General features: G+C 39.0%; 2 protein-coding genes across 7 annotated transcripts in view; one reads left to right on the top strand and one right to left on the bottom strand.

The window, feature by feature from the left end:
* The window catches only part of ANLN (anillin, actin binding protein), a 54558-nt gene extending 45179 nt beyond the window's left edge, over positions 1-9379 (bottom strand). For all 3 annotated transcript variants that reach the window (XM_082633046.1, XM_082633048.1, XM_082633047.1), the window contains exons 1-3: positions 9294-9379; positions 3027-3180; positions 1471-1794 (exon numbers count right to left, since the gene is read on the bottom strand). In XM_082633046.1, the coding sequence (XP_082489172.1) occupies positions 1471-1794; positions 3027-3180; positions 9294-9311 (496 nt within the window). In that variant the 5' untranslated portion in view covers positions 9312-9379. The remainder of the gene's footprint in view (positions 1-1470; positions 1795-3026; positions 3181-9293) is intronic.
* The window catches only part of MATCAP2 (microtubule associated tyrosine carboxypeptidase 2), a gene marked incomplete at its 5' end in the record, with an annotated part of 96346 nt that continues 87077 nt past the window's right edge, over positions 9264-18532 (top strand). For 3 of the 4 annotated variants that reach the window (XM_082633051.1, XM_082633049.1, XM_082633050.1), the window contains one exon: positions 9457-9676. In XM_082633051.1, coding sequence (XP_082489177.1) covers positions 9535-9676 — 142 coding nt within the window. Of the gene's footprint in view, positions 9381-9456; positions 9677-15045; positions 15116-18532 lie in introns of those variants that run through there. The other variant, XM_082633055.1, reaches the window with a different exon arrangement.

Raw genomic sequence — 18532 nt, 5'->3', positions numbered from 1 at the left:
GTCATAAGATTGTTGTAAGAATTAAATGCTATATTACATTAGAATTTTGAAATATTTAGAATGCCTAGCATTTCACACAGTAAGTGTTTTCTCTTGAGATTATCATCACTGCTAGAAGGGATCATCTTAAATGTTTTTCTATCCAATACTTATCAAAATTTCAGTTAAAAGAATTGATATTTATGAAAGACTGCCTGCAATATATGTAGCCCATCCATTCCCTCAGATCACTTGGTCTTAATTCTGGCTATGTGTCAGAATTACCTACAGAGCTTTAAAAAAAGAGAAAGGAAGGAAGGAAGGAAGGAAGAAAGGAAGGGAGAGAGAGAGGGAGAGAGGGAGGGAGGGAGGGAGGAAGAAAGGAAGGAAGGAAGGAAGGGATAAAAAGCAAATTTCAGGGTTCCACCGCACTCCTGAGATTCCAATCCAGTGGTCTGAATGATTCTGATACATAGGAGCTGGGCTGAAAGCCAAAGCTTGAGGAACGCTTCCTCGGGTAAGGCCCAGTCGTCACCGAGCTGTCTACCTGCACTGTGTTGGCTCACTTTAGAACTGCATTTACTGAACTGAGCCTGGAGCCAGCTATCTGCCTACCTTGAGAAACCTTACACCTTCACTAGCTCCCACAGTTATCTTTAGGACCCAGGGAAGAAAAAGTTCTCTTAGGTCTTAGTGCCAACCACGGCTCTGTTTTTTTTTTGTTTTTTTTTTTAATAAACATTAGTCATGTAATTGATAGCATTTCACCTCTCTGCATTGGCTGCTAGCAAGTTCAGAACCATCTCTAGCAAGTGAGAAGAACCTTAAGGCCTGTATTTAATAAAGTAACTTTACCCTTCACTTTGTTTTTCCTTCTCTTCACCTTGATTTCTTCATTTTTCCCATTTTTAATATAGGTATTTTTGTAAGTCATCCCAAGGCTTTTTTTGTAACGAGGTAGGAGTAAGCTCTCCATCAGATTATGGACCCATGAAAGGCAAAGGTCAGGTCACTTTATCTGTCTCTGGCATCTTAGCATGAAAACATGCTTTGCAGATGCTTGAGAAATGTTTTCTGAAGTTTTCTTTCTCCCCTATTGAACAGCATTGCATACCTTAGTCACTCAAGTTTATTTAATTAGTGAATCCACGAAATAGGATTTCTTGAATACAGAGCTGAAGGGCAGGAATGCTGATAATGCCGAGTACAGTTTATTCTCTCCTGTTTTTATTGCAAATATAAGATGGTTCCGCTACAAGATCAGGGTTTTGTGAACCAGTCTAAGAACCTCATCATCATCTACTTCGATGAGAACACAACCAACTGATAAATATATACTGATATACAAACCATTTGCGAGCAATGGATACTCAGGATATAGATCAAAAGCATTTACCTTTCATGTGTTAACTGATACATAAAATTTTCAACATACCAAGGTGAATCGTACTGACACAGATTTAAGGACCACACCATTCACATAGTTTATACCTGTCATATCATCATTATCCCAGTGACGTCGCTGCTCAGCCAGCTTTTGCATTCGTGTTCTGACTGAGGAGGCTGCAGTTCCTTCCAGTCTTGAGTTTAGCCCTCTCCTCACTCCCAGCAGCGATGCCGGGGCGGCCACGGAATCACTGACACCAGCTGGCATTTGTGGCGCTTGTGGCTGCGCCTGAGGAGACATAGGACTTGGAGAACAAGGTTTTGCAGAAGCTGACGCAACCGGTTTTTCATTTTCCAAGTTAGAAACTTCTACTTCAGTGTTGTCAGAACAGCGTTTTTTTGACGGTGATGGTTTTGTGCAAGATTTCTCTAGATTAAAAAGGACAAAAAAATAAAAATTCTGTAATTCCTCACAGCATGAAAAACTTACAGTAGGTACAAATTAATAAAACACTGTCTCTCTGTTCCTTTAAATGATTTTACTCACAAGAAATACGTAAAATTCTACTTTCTTTTGGTAACTTAGAAATCTGATATAAGAGATTTCTCTTTAAACAAACATATAATTTATGGTTTAAAAACCCTTAATGAAAAAAATAACATCCTCAAGAGATAAGCATAATATTCTATGTGGTCTTAAGACACTAGGAAATAAAAAGTGCACACACACAGAACAAACAAATATTCTAAGGGATTTTAAAGATCATACAGCCCAATCACCACATTTTTAAATAAGAAAAATCAGGTCCAGAGAAATCAAGTTACCTGCTTAAAGTGACATAGCTGAGCTAAGGGTAGATACAAGCTTTCTGCTTTTAAAAACAATCTTTCATGAACAATAGTAAGCAAGGGTAGAAGGGCACCTGGCTTGAGGTTTAGGAGGCAGAGAACCAAAAAATGACTGAATTATCTGGTCAATACCAAACAAATTCACTGGCACAAGTGTTTAGCAATATTTTACATTTTAAACTTCCACGAACACCTATAAAATAAATTTAAAAGTCCTAAAAGAAAAAGGAGCTATTCAAACACAAGGCATATAATTGTTACCCAAGAATGAGTTTTAATATATCTCCTGGAAAACTAATACTTTAAAAGGTAGGAATGTAAATACCTAAGAGGTCAGTTTCATTGGCTGTCTAACCAAGTGTTCTTGTTCTGGTAGTAACCGAAGTATGATTAGTGGGAAGTTATGACTGCCCTCATAAACATCAATCTAATTAAATGTACAGCATGAAAATTTCCAGTCTTCTGCAACTCATTTAAGGGTATATTTTCAACGAACTTATCTAATCATTTTTTGGACGTGTTCCTATTTAACATGCTTCACTATCTGGAAGTAAAGAATTCTTCGAGTTTACATTACTTATAACAGTAAACCTTTCCATGTAAGCATCAAAACACAGTTCCAACCACTAGTTTTCAAGTACATAGTACTCAATACTTGATTGCATAAACCCATCAAAAGGCTGATCTTTCTCCCAGAGGCTATTCCATCTGTCTCCCAAAGACCTTGGTTCTTCTGCATGAACAATAAAATGCTTGGCGCTTATCTCCTTTTAAAAAATGCCAAGTTTACTTTTCCCCACAAAGCCTTTTACCTTCACCATCAGACAGGGGCTGCTGGTTACTTGCTTCTGAAAGCGGCTCCCTGACTCGCTTGGCGTGAATCGCAGACCTTGCTGCTGGGGTGGGCCGCTCAGCCATTTTCCTCTGAAGATTCTCGCGTCTGGCACGGGTTCGTTCAAGCAGTTTCTACGTATATCAGAGCGTTAAAACACAAGTTTCGTCAAAGGTTCAGAACACTTCGGGTATCTTCTAAAATCACTAATTGCCATCATGTACGATAACAGTTAAATACATTTCAAAAGTGAAATCCTAAGTAATTAAGTCAAGATTCACCAAATGAACACCCCCATGTCAAAATTTAATTACAGACGTAATATGAACATTAAAGGGGGAATAAAATGTGTTAAGTTAGTTGTATGAGACTTTAAATGGCCACAAATTTTTTTCTGCTACCATCAAAAGCTACTGGAATTGGGATGGCCTTATGATTCACTTTGACCATTAAAACGCAGCAGAAGTGATACTGTGTATGTGACTTCCAGTCCCAGGCCTCAAGAGGTCTTGCAGTTTCTCCTCTCACTCTCTTGGAACACTGCCTCCACAAGAAGAAGCCCAGGTTAAGCCTGCTAGACACAGGGCCCAGCTGACAGCCAGCATCAACCACCAGACCTGAGAGGAAGGTTATTTTAGACCATCCAGTCCCAGATAATTTGTATATCACAGCAGACTCCTATACGACTGCAGGGGACACCAGAAGTCCAGCCCAGCTGAGCCCAAATGCTAAGCCATTGAATCAGGGAAAATAACGTGGTGGTTGTTGTAACCACTATGGTAGGCAGAGTAATGGTCCCCCAAAGTTGTTCAGTGTCCTAATCCCATGAACCTGTGAATATGTTACCTTACATGGCAAAAGAGACTTTGCTGACTTGATTAAATGAATGACCTTGAGATGGAGAGATTATCCTGGATTTTCTGGGTGGGCCTCAAAAGGGCAATTGTCCTTATGAGGGAAGAGAGGCCCAGAAGCTCAGAGTCAGAGAAGATGTGACAAGGGAAGCAGAGGTCAGAGTGATGGACATTTTTTGGCCACGGGCCAAAAAACGCAGGCGGCCTCTATCAGCTGGAAAAGGCGAGGAAACAGATTCTCCCTAGAGCGTCCAAAAGGAACACAATCCTGCTAACACTTTGATTTGAACCCAGCAAAACCTATCAGACTTCTGACCTACAGAAGATAATTAATATGTGTGATGTTAAGCCAGTAAATTTGTAATAATTTGTTGTAGCAGCAAAACTAATACAACCACTAAGATTTGGGGTGATGGCATGAGATAACTGGCATAATAGTCCTTTGAAGACATAAGACACTTCCTAAGAGAAAAATAAATAAGCGTAAATAATCTTATGTTTTATTTAATTAAATATCAATATATAATAAAATAGTTTTAAGTTTAAATCTTAGCCATTCCACAGAATCGTGAATACTACTCTTTTCTAACCCCAATGTGTGCTCCTAATTCGAATCAGTGTAGTATAGCAAACACAAGACCCTGTAAAACAATTCATTCTCTTTCAAATGAACACAACCAAAGGAGGCATGCAGATTACTGGCTGGAGTTTACAGACTGCCCTGCAAACACAGATATAGCAGTTAGTGCAGACTAAGGAATTAAACTCCATCTGACCTTTTTAGTTGCTTAATTAAAACAGAATAATAATCTTTTTAATCCTTCTGAGTATGCAAAAGAAGCAAGAGCTAAATTTGGAAGAAGGCACAACTCTCTACTTAGGAATGATTTCTCATTGAAAGAAGTAACACTAAACCTAAATGCTATGTCACTGAAAGAGTAATTTATGAGCCAAATGCCTTCCAAAACACAAGACCTTCACCCTTTAAATAAAAGTCTTCAACAAACTCAAAAGTGATAGTATTACACAAATTCATATATGTCTGATAATTTCCCCCACAATAAAATATATCACTCCCAGGATACAAAACTAGACTAACTATATTCATTCATGGACACGCCCACATTCCATTCTGGTCAGTTAGAATACTTATGAGTCCGTATATCTTCGGTTACTATGAGTAATCGGTCACAGAAGAATGTGGTTTTGCCATTCAAATATACACAAGTGTTCTTTTGCTACATTAGATTCAAAAATTTCAAGATTAAAACATATTAAAGTAGATAAGCAAAAAATTTCCCTAATCTGTAAAATAAAACTAATAAGCACCAAAGACTATTAATGTAAAGAAATGATGTATCTAAAATACATAAACTCAAGTAAGTCTCCCTTCCTTATAAAAGTGTGACAGGAATTTTAAGGGGTCTTTTATTTATAAGGTACATTCCTTCAAATATCACACTTCCTTCTTCAAATAACAGAGGCATTAAAAAAAATAAAACACTGCAATTACTAACATAATCAGGAAGGTATTCCACATGGCTGAATCTAAGATAACTGAAGCATATAGTCCTAAAGCAATTTCTGCCCCATATCCCTCAAACTATTTCTGACAGAAATTTTTTCTAGGAGATACTACTGATTTTCTTGCCTTCTTAAACAAAGTAGACTCAATAACAATTAACTTATTATTTTCAAAATGCTGTAGCAGCATTCTTTCCCAGGTCATCACAGAGATTTCGCTTAGTTCTGGAAAATTAGAGAAACTCTATCTAAAACAGTGATAGCATGTATGTCTATTTATATCACAAGAAAAGATGCTTTATGTATTTTAATTGTAGCTTTTTCTCTTTTAAGGTTCCTACATAGAAAGCTCTGACTTGGCACACCTAGCTCTGGGTTTCTCTGTGCTAGTCTTGGAGTGGGATGACCATCACTCGTGAGCAGATCTTCACACTAAGAGGCTAATACTGATATCATGAGTAGTAAGTTGATGGTTTTAAATCCACCTAACAACAATTACAACAATCACTAATGCTTATACAGGACTTAATATAAAGTACTTTCAGTGTCGGCATGCACTAACTCATTTCATCTTCAAAATATGATTTGTTAAAATTCTGTTTTTACTACTGTTTTACAGATGAAGAAACTCAGGCAGGGGTTAAATAACAAGCCACAGGTCACACAGTTAAAAAGTGTCAAGGCAGGGACTTCCCTGGTGGCGCAGTGGTCAAAAATTCATCTGCCAATGCAGGGGACACGGGTTCAAGCCCTGGTCCAGGAAGATCCCATATGCCGCAGAGCAACTAAGCCCACGAACCACAACTACTGAGCCCACGAGCCACAACTACTAAGCCCGTGTGCCTAGAGCCTGTGCTCTGCAACAAGAGAAGCTACCACTGGCTGCAACTAGAGAAAGCCAGCGTGCAGCAAGAAAAGACCCAACATGGACAAAAATTAAAAAAAACAAACAAACAGTGGCAAGCCAAGATTCAGAACCAGGCTCCAGAGCCTGGACTCTTAACTACTTTGCTATAAACTATCTTTTGACTAAATCCAATTGCTCTTTTAAAGAACTTATCATCCGCAAAACTAACCAAATTCATACAATCAATATAACTTTTTAAATACTATCTGCTGATCATAATAATAAACGTGTGTCTTAACTGTTTGTTCATCCATAAATCAAGATGGATTCTTTATCTCCGGTTGGTCCATGAAGAACATTAGGAAGACATGGTCCTGTGGACCCTGTCTAGATGCTGATTCAAACAAACTGCAAAAACATGAGACACTTAAGGAAACCTGGACACTTACAGTGTTCAATGATATTAAGGAACTGCTGTTGATTTTTTAGGTGTGATAGTAGCATTATGATTTTTTTAAAGTCTTTATTGTTCAGTGATAAATACTTAAGTGCTTACATATAAAATTATATGATCTCTAGAACTTGCTTCCAAATAATTCAGAGGGAGGGATTAGAAGAGGATACAGTAAAACAGTATGGCCACGTGTTGCTGGGTGGTGGATGCATTATATTTGAAATCTTCTACAACAGAGAAAACAATATTGCTAAAATGTCCTAACAGTTACTGTTGTATATAATTATTTGCCTGTAAAATAATTTGCACTGAATGGCTCTCTTCCGTATCAGTTCAGCAGAACATTATTGGATGTGCTTGATGTTAGGGAAACATCTCTCTGAATAGGAAACAACAGTCCTACTTCAAGACGCTTACATTCTAACAGAAAACATGTTCAACGGGTAAATAAATGCAAGTGAGATGGGTACTGTGAAAGGTGATCTCCCCTCTGAAGAAGGGGAATCAAACTGTGAGCTGCAGGTTGAAACAGAGCTTGCCAGGCAGAAGAGGCAGGGAGAGGAAGAGTGTGCCAGACAGCACTAGTGACAGCAGGGAAGAGAACCACTGCACAACAGCCTAGTTTGAGGAAACAAGAGTTTAGGATAGTTGTAGCCTTTCTCAACTAGAGTTAACAAGAGAATTAATCCCTAACGCCCTGGCATTAATGTAATGAATTAACATCTCTCTTATGCCTGTAGGGTGGTCTGGTTAAGAATCACCCTTGGGAAAACTGAGAAAACAGTTCTCTCAAATAATTTTCCCTGTTCTATGGTTCTGATAAGGAACTCTCGTTGAGAAAGTCATTTTAACTGACTTCCATTTTTTTTTCAGACAAGGAACTGTACCAGTTAGTTTCACTGTGCAAAAATGTTATGAATGCTATAATTAAGCACCTAATCTTTGGAACCAATTCAAATTGTTCACTCATTACCAATTAAGGAAAAGATGTCAAAGCTGTTTATTCCAACTGCAACCGATCTAACTTTTTATAACATAAACCATACATATTTCTGAGCACACTCTAAAATGAAAAGTTTCTTTTAGAGAAAAGTTTCTTTCAACTGAGATTTGTACTAGCTTCAGAATAACATTTTTAAGTAAAACAAAGTACAATTTTCAGCCAACTTTCAAAATGCTTTGTCCTGTCAGTCACCTAGGAGAATGAAAATATTCAGAACACACAGGGCTAATATTTTAAGGAATCCTATTCTAAGTTGGAACATAATGTATCCTTTTTAACTTCAATGTAAGTGAAAAATATGTAGTGCACGACCAGCTCTATTCGTTAAAGCTAATACAAAAATGTGTTCAGGATTTTTCTGTTAGAATTAAGGTTAAGGTTAAGGTTAACGAATTGATGTGTTTTCCCCCAGAGATGATTGAGAATTTGTAAACAAAAATAAACACTGTTGTGTTTGAACCCAAGTAAACTCTAATTGTTGAAACTTTTAATATCTTAGGATTGTAAGTACATCTCAAAAAAAAAAAAGTATTACCACTCTCCATTCAATTTTTCAATCTAGTGCAGAGACATTTTTAGGCTCACTTTGCAACAACTGTTATTTTTTGAGCTGAAACTTGCACAACAACCTAAAAAATGAGGAACTGTCCTGGAAGAAAAGGGAGTGGAAATTCCTGAGTGTGTCAAAGTACCTTGTCAACAAGAAGCCAAAGCTAGACAAATAATCGACACAATAACGATGTAATTAATCCATATTTAATTTCCAAAGAACAAAAGATGAGTGAAGTATTGCTGTAATGGTATGCTCCATAAACATACCCAAAAAGGTTTATTTCTTTACTATTTTTTTTAAATCGTGGGCTATTAATTTTGGTTTGTACGTATTCGGCTAACACTTGTTTCCTTTCAATTTGTATCAATCTCAGGTATGAATCTTCTTTGCTAGTTAGCTGAGCAATAGAATCTGAAGGAACTATTGACTTTATAAGAACGGATGCAATGGTTTCAGGCACCGGCTTATTTTAACGTTTTGCTGTCACTTCGTTCACAGAATCCTTAAATGCACGGCTCCTCTGAGGGCCACACGAACCCTGCAAATCACATTCCATTCCATTTCCGGGCGGCGGCTGCACACACAGCACTGAGTCACTCGGACACCGGACTCCACCTTGCAAGTTATCCCGGCTTTTACTTCCAGCGGGATCTTTTGGTCAGGCCCCCACCTCACCCTCGCAAGGGACAGGGATCCACTCCAGAGAGGGATATAATAACCGGGGCTGACAGGAGGTTTTTTCACTACTGTTACTGAGGACAGACTCAAAGCTTTCCCCCCCAGAGCTTCATCTACAGGATAAGAACAAGAAAACCGCAGAAGAACTGCAGCCGCAGAACATGGATAACCGGCGGCCCCCTCCTGGCTTCCCCAGTCCGACACCCGCACGCACCCTCTGCGCACGCGCGCGCACGCGCTCTCCGCCCGGTGGGTCCGAAGGTAGACAGAAGGTGGGAAGGGAGGGTGGGGGCCGAGAGGGGTCATGGCTGGCTCTGCCCGCAAGTTTTCTCACCTCGGTAAATGGGTCCATCGCCCCGGGCTTCGCGTGTCTATTGCGAGACGACCGAAACGGTGGTTCAAATTCGGAAAAAGAAAAGAAGTGAGTGCCGGCTCAGTGTGTCACTTGGAGAAAACAAGAAGTCCGGGGCAGGGGAACTCTTCCAACCTACTCTCTTCTTCCCCACAGCCTCCAGTGTCACGCTCGGCCTTCTGCTGCGGTTCAAATTTGAATTTCAGCGCCGGGAGCCGCGCGCATGCGCGCGGGGCGGGGCGGGGGCAGGACACGCCTCTCCCCGCGCCGGCGCTGGATCACTTGGCCTTACCCGGGCTGGGAGGATCCCAAGGGTGGCTTAGCCTTCGCAGTGATAGTCCACCCATGGCGGCGGAGATGCGGAGGTAGGTGCTGCGCTCGGCCCTTCAACTGCCTCCCGGCTCGAAGCCCCACCCAAAACGCTCGCACACCCCAGCCTGTTTAAGCAGGTCCCTTCGCGCCTGTGCTTGGGCGTTTCCACTTTCCTTCATTCCTAAATTTAGGATTAAGGGCCCTTCTGTTTGAAATCCCACTGGACCATAGACCTGACATAGCTTTCTGTCCACCTGCCCGCCCGCCCCTACTTCACTCCAAGGGGGACTCAGGCTTGGCCTTCTTGAGGGCCAAGAAGGACACTTGCGGCTAATGACCAGTTAGCCACCTTGGGCACTGGCCTTTCTCATTGGGAAAATAAGGTTAACATTAACAGACCGTGTGTAAAGAGTTTATACACGAAACTCCTGTCGTTCCTTTCAATTTTAATCCCATCAAACTGCATGCAGTGTTAGAGCTGAGAAGCTACCCACTTTAATCCTCCCTTTTACAGCTAAGAGCAGGGAGACCCTGAGACATTAAGTGATTGGTCCAGGAGAAATGAAAATCCCATTCTCAGCTCATAGTCTGCTTTCCACCGCTGACTCAAGCTGTAGTTCATGATTATTCTCTGTAGATTACTGAGAATTGTAAAGTACGTTTTATAGTTACTGTATCAGATTCATTTCTTATTTAGTAAGTCTGTACTAGGACTTGTTATAAAGACAACAAACAGGTTTGGACTTCTTCATCTGTAACACAGAGTAGATTGCTGAGTGACTGCCCAACAGCTGAACAGGCCAAAACTGTTTCTCCCAAGTAAGAAGTTTCGGTGTATTTAATAATGTTTCCATCTTAGCAGTCAGTAAACATTACAAAAAGTATTTCACTAATAATATCTCTAATTTGAATTTTGGTGCTTTCCATACGTTGTAATGGAAAGAATTCTGAGTGTAGGATAAGAAGAAATTCCTTGAGTCTTGGCTCCACCAAGACCATGTGACCTTAGGCTTTAGGCAAATCATTTAACTCAGTATTTCTTAGACCTTTCTGGGGAGTCATAGTCTCCTTTGAAAGTACAATTAAAGCTGAAAAATGCCCACTCAATCACAAAATGTTTAAGATATGATTCCATGAAGTTCATGGTCACCAGGTTAGCCTCTTTGGTTCTTAGTTTACTCATCGGTAAACAGGAATAATCAGCTGCCCTGCTAGTCCTCAGAGTTGTTAGGAGGATCAGGTGAAAAATTAAAAGAGATCCAAAAGTATTCTGTAATAAGTAATAAGCCCCTATCCAAGTGTTTGCTGTATCAAATTATTAATATTTAACTCAAAATATGCTACTTATGAACCAAAGAGAAAAGCCGCTTGAATTTTTTTCCAGTGCTGGACCAGAAAGTGGTGGGTGTATTGAGGAGTGTGGGTTCAGGAGGAAGTTTAGGCGACATTGGAAAATGAGTCAATAGAAATTTGTGAAGCCTTGCGCCTTCCGGCTTTGGCCTCTGAGAGCCTTAGATTCTTTATGACCAGATCCAAGTCAAGACTAAAAGAGATAAATACAGCAAGTCACTCAATATAACTACCCAAAACATTTAGTTTATCTTTCTTCGCAATACCCCTGTCTTTACCCTGATGATAATAGCAAACCACCACACGATAGCTGAAGTTCGTTAAACACCTACAATGTGCCCGAAGCTGTGCTAGAGATTCAAGTCTACTCTCTTAGAATACTGCAACTGTCTGCTAACAGTTCTCCCTATTTCCCTTCTTACCCTCTGATAGTTCACGCTTCAGTTTATAAGCTAGAATTACTTTTCTCCTCTTGAAAATTGTTATAAAATATTTCCACTTTACCAAAAAATTAATGAATGGAACAGATAACTGTGTTCCACCTAGCTTAAAAAATATGTAATTTTATAATTGAAGTCTCCTGTGTATTCCTCCTTAATCCCAATCCCCAGGGGTAAAACTATCCTGATTTTCATGTTTATCATTCCCATGAAATGTATGTACTTTTATTACATCTACATATATATCCATATCAATATATAGTGTTTTACATACATTTTATTTTTATTGTAAGTAAAAATTTCTGCAGTTGGTTTCTTTTCTGAATATTCTCTTTATGAGATTCATCCTCACTAACAGGTATAGCTGCATTTTATTCATTCTCACTGCTGTATTCTATTGTATTAATATACTTATAATTTATGTATCCATTATCCTGTTAATGGACATTTAGCTCATTTCCAGTTTTTCATTCCAAAGACCCCATGATGCCATGAATATTTTTATGTCTCCTTATACATACATGCAAAACTTTCTCTAGAATAATATACCTAGGAATTAGAGGATCATTTCAATAAATATATTTCAATATTATTGCCAGATATTAAAAATAAATTGCTCTTCAAAAAGGATTGTAACAATTTATATTCCAGTCAGCTTTAAATGAGCATGCCTGCTACTCTAGTGCCTCCCTAGTACTTGGATACTTTTTGGATTCTGTCATTCTTGTTTGTATGCATTTATCCTATTACTAATGGAAGTGAACATTATTTCATGTGTTTATTGGCCTTTAAGTTTTCATTTTCTGTGACTTTCAAATTCATATCCTTTGCCCATTTTTCTGTGTGGTTGCTTTTTCTTATTGATTTGTAGGCTTTTGTTGTTTGTTTACTATTTTCCGGGAAAATAACTCTTTTTGGTTTTTTGGCTGGCAAATATCTTTTCCTGGTTTATGGTTTGTCTTTTCACTTTAGGATGTCTTGGGTGTACAGAAATGTTTCCTATTAATATAATTAAATATATGTATATTTTCCAGTAGGGTTTGTGCTTTTTATGTCTCAAGAAATCCTTCCCTTTCCCTATCCTGAGGTTGTAAATATATTCTCTCATATTTTCTTCTAAAAAGCATGGGTTTTTCATGGTTTTATCTTTAAATTATCTGGATTGATCTTGTTTTTTGTTTGGATAACCAGATGTCTTAGCAGCAGTTATTTAATTGTCCATCCTTTCCCCACTGACCTTAATGCCACTTTTATCATGTACCAACTTCTCCTATATATGTAGATCTATTTAGGAACTCTTTATTCTGTTCTACTGGTTTATTTGTCTATTTCTCACCCAGTATCGAACTGTTTTCATTATGTGTTGATATCTGATAGGGCAAATTAAAAATTGATGTGGTTAATTTTGTCCCCTTATTCTTCCATATAAATTTTGGGGCCAGATTGTCAAGTACCACAAAGGAAAAAAAAATCCTCTTGAGATTTGTAATTGGAATCGTACTGAATTTATCAAATAATTTGGAGGAAAATGACATCTTTGTGATATCAAGCCTTTCCATTCCTGAACATGGATATATCTTCATTAATTTAAGCCTTCTTTAATATCGTCCAAAAATGTTTATAATGTACTTCCATAAAGATCTTTAAACTCTTTAATTTGTTCCTATGTATCTTTTGTGTTGTTATTGCTTTTATAAGTGGTATCTTTTAAATTATATTTTAAAACTCTGTTATTGATATATAGGAACATGATTATTGCAAACCTATTGAGCAATCTTATTAGTTTTAACAATTTATTCATAGAGTGAGAGCTTTTTAAAATGTAAATTGTACGGTGTCAATTTCTTGTTTTGAGCCAGTTTATGTCTTCTGTTGCAATTAGAATAACATCCAAATTCTTTATCATACCTACAGGGCCCTACATGACTTAAACCTTGCCTGCCTCTCCTAGTATCCTAATATTCTCCAGATATCACAGTACTCTCCCTTCTTTTTCCCACTAGTCTCCAGCCTCATAGGACTTTTTTCTAGTCATAAAAATAGGCCAAATTTCTTCCTGCCTCAAGAACTTTCCATCTCCTGCATATTCGTAGATCTACCCATGGCTGGCTGCTCATTAATTGGGTCTAAGCTCAAATGTGCTATCTCCTCAAGAAGACTTGTCTGATCAGGTGGCCACACCCCTCTTCTCTACCCCCCAAGTCATGTTCTATCCCATTACTCTGTTATATTTTCCTCCTTGCATTTACCACTTACGTGGGATCATTTTATTTTTATTTTATTTTATTTTATTTTTTTGCTTTACGCGGGCCCCTCACTGTTGTGGCCTCTCCCGTTGCGGAGCACAGGCTCCGGACGCACAGGCTCAGCGGCCATGGCTCACGGGCCCAGACGCTCCACGGCATGTGGGATCTTCCCGGATCGGGGCACGAACCTGTGTCCCCTGCATCGGCAGGTGGACTCTCAACCACTGCGCCACCAGGGAAGCCCCGTGGGATCATTTTAGATATGTGTTTAAGTTTATCATCTACCTCTTCTACTAGACTGTAAGCGATGGAATGGCAGGGACTTGTTTTGTTGGTAATTGTAACCTAGCAACTTCAGGGCACACGAGTTCAGTAGATATTTGTTGAATGAATGAATGTAAGATAACTATTATTCCTTTTTTAGAGATGAAGAAACTGAGATGCAAAGAGGCTAAGTAATTGCTCTAAGTCCATCACCTATAATTTGAACCAGATCTGCCTGACTTCAAATCCTGTTTATGATCTTGACATTTCAGTTAATTTATTTATTTTGATCACCAAAGACACAATAATGATCTAACTGTGCTCTTGAGCTATATCTAAAGTGCTGAATACATAGCAACCATGTTTTTCTCTTAAAATTGTTTTAAAAAAAATTTTTAACTACTAAGTTAGGAAGGAAAATAAATATATTATATTCATATGATTATTACCAGTTAGTTATACAGTTTGGCCTAACGATGATAGTATTCTGAAAGTCATCAAAAGTGTCTTCTCTAGTTATTCAAATAAAAACCACGATTTCTCAAGTTATTTAGGTAAAGACCACAGCTTATTATATTAATTTAAGAATAGAATCAAGGCTATGCGCTCTAGAGCCCACGAGCCACAACTACTGAGCCTGTGAGCCACAACTACTGAAGCCCATGTGCCTAGAGCCCATGCTGTGCAACATGAGAAGCCACCGCAATGAGAAGCCTGCTGACTGCAATGAAGAGTAGCCCCCGCTCGCCGAAACTAGAGAAAGCCTGCTCAGCAACAAAGACCCAATGCAGCCAAAAATAAATAAATAATTTATTTATGTATTTATTTTTTAAAAAAGAATAGAATCAAGGCTCTGAAGAAGAGATAACTGGAGACTAAAGGTAGCCCAAGTAAATGAATATTTGCTCCTTCTAAGATCCTTTTCAACAAAGGAAATAGTAATCATGTTTTCACAGATAAAATTGATGGAGGGCTGAAAAACACAAAAAGTCAAAAACATTTACTTCAATAAGGACACTCCATATGTTATGTATGTACAGTTAATTTTTCAAAGTATATTCACACACATTCTCATTTCATTCACAAAATAAAACAATTACCTAAATATTCTTATTTTTACAGGACTCAAAAAGGCCAAGATCTAACCATAAGGCAGTGGCAAGAAGGACTAAGGTCAAGTTCTCTACTTCAGGTTATCTGGCTGCAGGGCCACTTCTTTTACACATTCATTATAATGAAGAAATAAGAACTATCAAAAGATGTTATATACATGTTACTAAAGGGCTATTTTATTTGTTACAGTATCTCCTATTAATGGTCACTAGCATCACATTTTAAAGGTTTTAAACAGTTTTGGTGGTCTTTAGCAACAGATTTTTTTCTTTTCTAAGTTAATCAATGAAAATGTTGCATATTCCAAAGTGAGGAAAAATAGATCATGTGTGTGCTTTCTAACATATTGTATTGTTTCCCAAAACCAATGCAACTACAGTCATATTTCCTTTATTCAATAGAGTATTCTCAAAATGTATACAGCTCTAATCTCCTTTTTACTTTCTCAAGTGGTTAATACGGTATTAAGAGAATTCATATTTAAAGGACCATGGTAAATCCTTTCATAAAGACAATAATTCTTTTATGTACTTATCGCCCTATAATTTACATATGCTATCTTTACTTTTCCATACCTAGATTTCTCAAAGCTATATTCACAGAACCTATTTTTTAATTTTTAGCAATCCCATATAAAAGAAAAGTAGCTCTTAAATATTAAAAAATAGCAGAAGTCATTGTTTCTTAAACATCAAAATCTCTTTATTGAACATCAAAAATAAATTCTTCTCCTTTTATTTTTTGGCCATGCGGCATGTGGGATCTTAGTTCCCCGACCAGGGGCCAGACCAGGGACCAAACCCGTGCCCGCTGCAGTGGAAAGGAAGAATCTTAACCACCGGACCTCCAGAGAAGTCCCAAAATCTTCCCCTTAAGTTTGAAACAAGAAGGTTCATTGTACTCCACTGACATCTGTCATGAACTTCTTTATCTTTCAAACACTTCAAAAATTTCTCTTCACATACTCTTTCCAGACCTTGGTTCTTCCCCTGGCTCATTAGCCCTTCCAAATGTTGGCGTTCATGACATCTGCTTTCACTCTCTGCCCTGCTTCTCACAGCCTGACACCATCCGCATTCGTCAGCACCATTCATGCCTGGCAGGTACTAGGCCCTCAAGAAATGTTTGCTGATGAATTCTCAGTGACCACAGCCTCCTACGCTCTGACCTCACCATTCCGCAAACCTTCCAACTCTACTGACCTCCTCCTCTCTTCTGCTTGTCCACCACATATATGGCCACACTTGAACGCTAAACACAACCAGGAAGTGCTCCATCTCCAAGATTTCAAATCCCCAAACTGGCTTCTGATTGTAATCTAAAATTCTTATCTTTTCTCTACTGCTGCTCTCGCCTACTTAACCTGCAAGTCCCCTCTAACCCTAATCTTCAGTTTATTCTCCTTTCCCAACTTTTGGTCAAATTAAAAATGTCATAGTTCATTTGTAGCCATCCCTATGTATTAGCCCTGACTTCCCACCCTGCCCTTGTCTATGAGGCCACATGATAAGTAGTTCATCTATTCTTAAAAGGTGGCCAAGCAAGTTAAAAAAAAAGGTAGGAGCTGGCAGGGATCCCCTAATTCAGCCCCCTAAAATAGCAGATGAGGAACCAAGAAGATTGTGACTAGTCAGAGATTTCCAGAACCTGTCATTGGCCCTTCCCAGGTCTCTTCCCCAAACACTGCCCAATTTTGATCTTTTCTTGGGCTAGCAATAAGCAGTTCAATGCTCATGATGCTAGGCAGCTGCACCAAGATGCAGCTCCCAGTCAGCCATGTGATCAGGGGGATAAACAATCAAAACCCATACAACCATTCTGTTTTTCATTTCCAGTACAGTACTCAATAAATTACATGAGATATTCATCATTTTATAATAAAATAGGCTTTGTGTTATTTTGCCTAATATAATTGTTCTAAGTATGTTTAAGCTAGGCTAGGCTAAGCTATAATGTTTGGTAGGTTAGGTGCGTTAAATGCTTTTTTGACTTAGGATGGGTTTATCGGGACATAACCCAATCATAAGTTGAAGAAGATGGTGTGTGTGTGTGTGTATAACTTTGTTGGCTCCTTTTCCTCTGCCCCAAACTAAGTAACTAAGAACTATAAATTCTACCCTGGGTGCTCTTGTCTATCTACACACACACCCCCAGATGATCTCATCAGTTCCACTGACTTAAAATACCATTTGTATAGGGCTTCCCTGGTGGCGCAGTGGTTGAGAGTCCGCCTGCCGATGCAGGGGACACGGGTTCGTGCCCCGGTCCGGGAAGATCCCACATGCCGCAGAGCGGCTGGGCCAGTGAGCCATGGCCACTGAGCCTGCGTGTCTGGAGCCTGTGCTCCGCAACGGGAGAGGCCACAACAGTGAGAGGCCCGCGTACTGCAAAAAAAAAAACAAAACAAAAAAAAACACATCTGTATACTGATGGTTCCCAAATTTATTTCTTTGGCATGATCTCTTCCTTGAACTCGGAACACTAATATCCAACCACCTATGTGAAATCTTGACTTGGACTTTTAACTGGTGTATTAAACTTAACAAATCCAAAATGGAATTTCCCCACTAAACCTATTCTTTCCCCAGTCTTCTCCATTTCCATAAATGGCACCACTATCTACCCAGTTGCTCAAACCAAAAACCTAGGGGTCATATTCAGTTCTTTCTTCTTTTCCTCCTACTCTATCCACATACCCAACCTACCATCATCTCTGCCTCCAAATATATCTTTTACTTCTCTCCCTCTCTACAGCTTCCATTCCACTTTAAGCCATCATCACCCTCACTGGACCTACTGCAAGAGTCTCCTGTCTGGTTTCCCTGCTTCCACTCTCATCCTCTTATCCATCGTTCTCAGAGCAGTCAATGCAATCTTTAAAGAAAAAAAAGCCATATTATGTCACTGCCCTGTTTTAGTGGCTTCTGATTGTACTTAGAAAAAAGTCCAAATTCCTTTCCTTAGCCCCTGCTACCTCTGAAATCTTTTCACTTTCCCCCAGCTCACTGGACTCCAACCACGCTGACCTTCACATAGCCCCAGGGTCAGGACAAGATCAATCCCATCCCAGGGCTTTTGCCTTTGCAATTCCCTCTACTTTGAATGCTTGTCTTCCCCGCCCAACCCCGCCCCAAATTTCTCATGGCTGACTCTTGCTTATCCTTCAAGTCTCAAAAGTCACTTCCTCAAGGAGGCTTTTCCTGACCCCTCCGTGCCCCAAGTCACCATCTCTAGTATACTTCTCTGATTTACTGTACTTCATAGCACCTATTTGTATCTATTACATCATTTATTTACTTGATTGTTATTTGTTTCTCCCACTATAAGTTCCAAGAGAACTGGGACTCTATCTGATTTACTCACCCAGCATCCCTGATGTATGCGCACAGGGACTGCCTGATATATGTATATCATATTTACATATGTACGTATGCACTACCAGTAGTAACAAATACTTAATAAACATCTGTGGAAGGAGTAAATTAATGCACATCTT

The sequence above is a fragment of the Mesoplodon mirus genome, assembly GCF_964341445.2.
Source record: "Mesoplodon mirus genome assembly, chromosome: 9".
NCBI lineage: Eukaryota > Metazoa > Chordata > Mammalia > Artiodactyla > Ziphiidae > Mesoplodon > Mesoplodon mirus.
The sequence above is the reverse complement of the archived record's forward strand: the minus strand, read 5'-3'. Positions and strand labels throughout refer to the sequence as shown.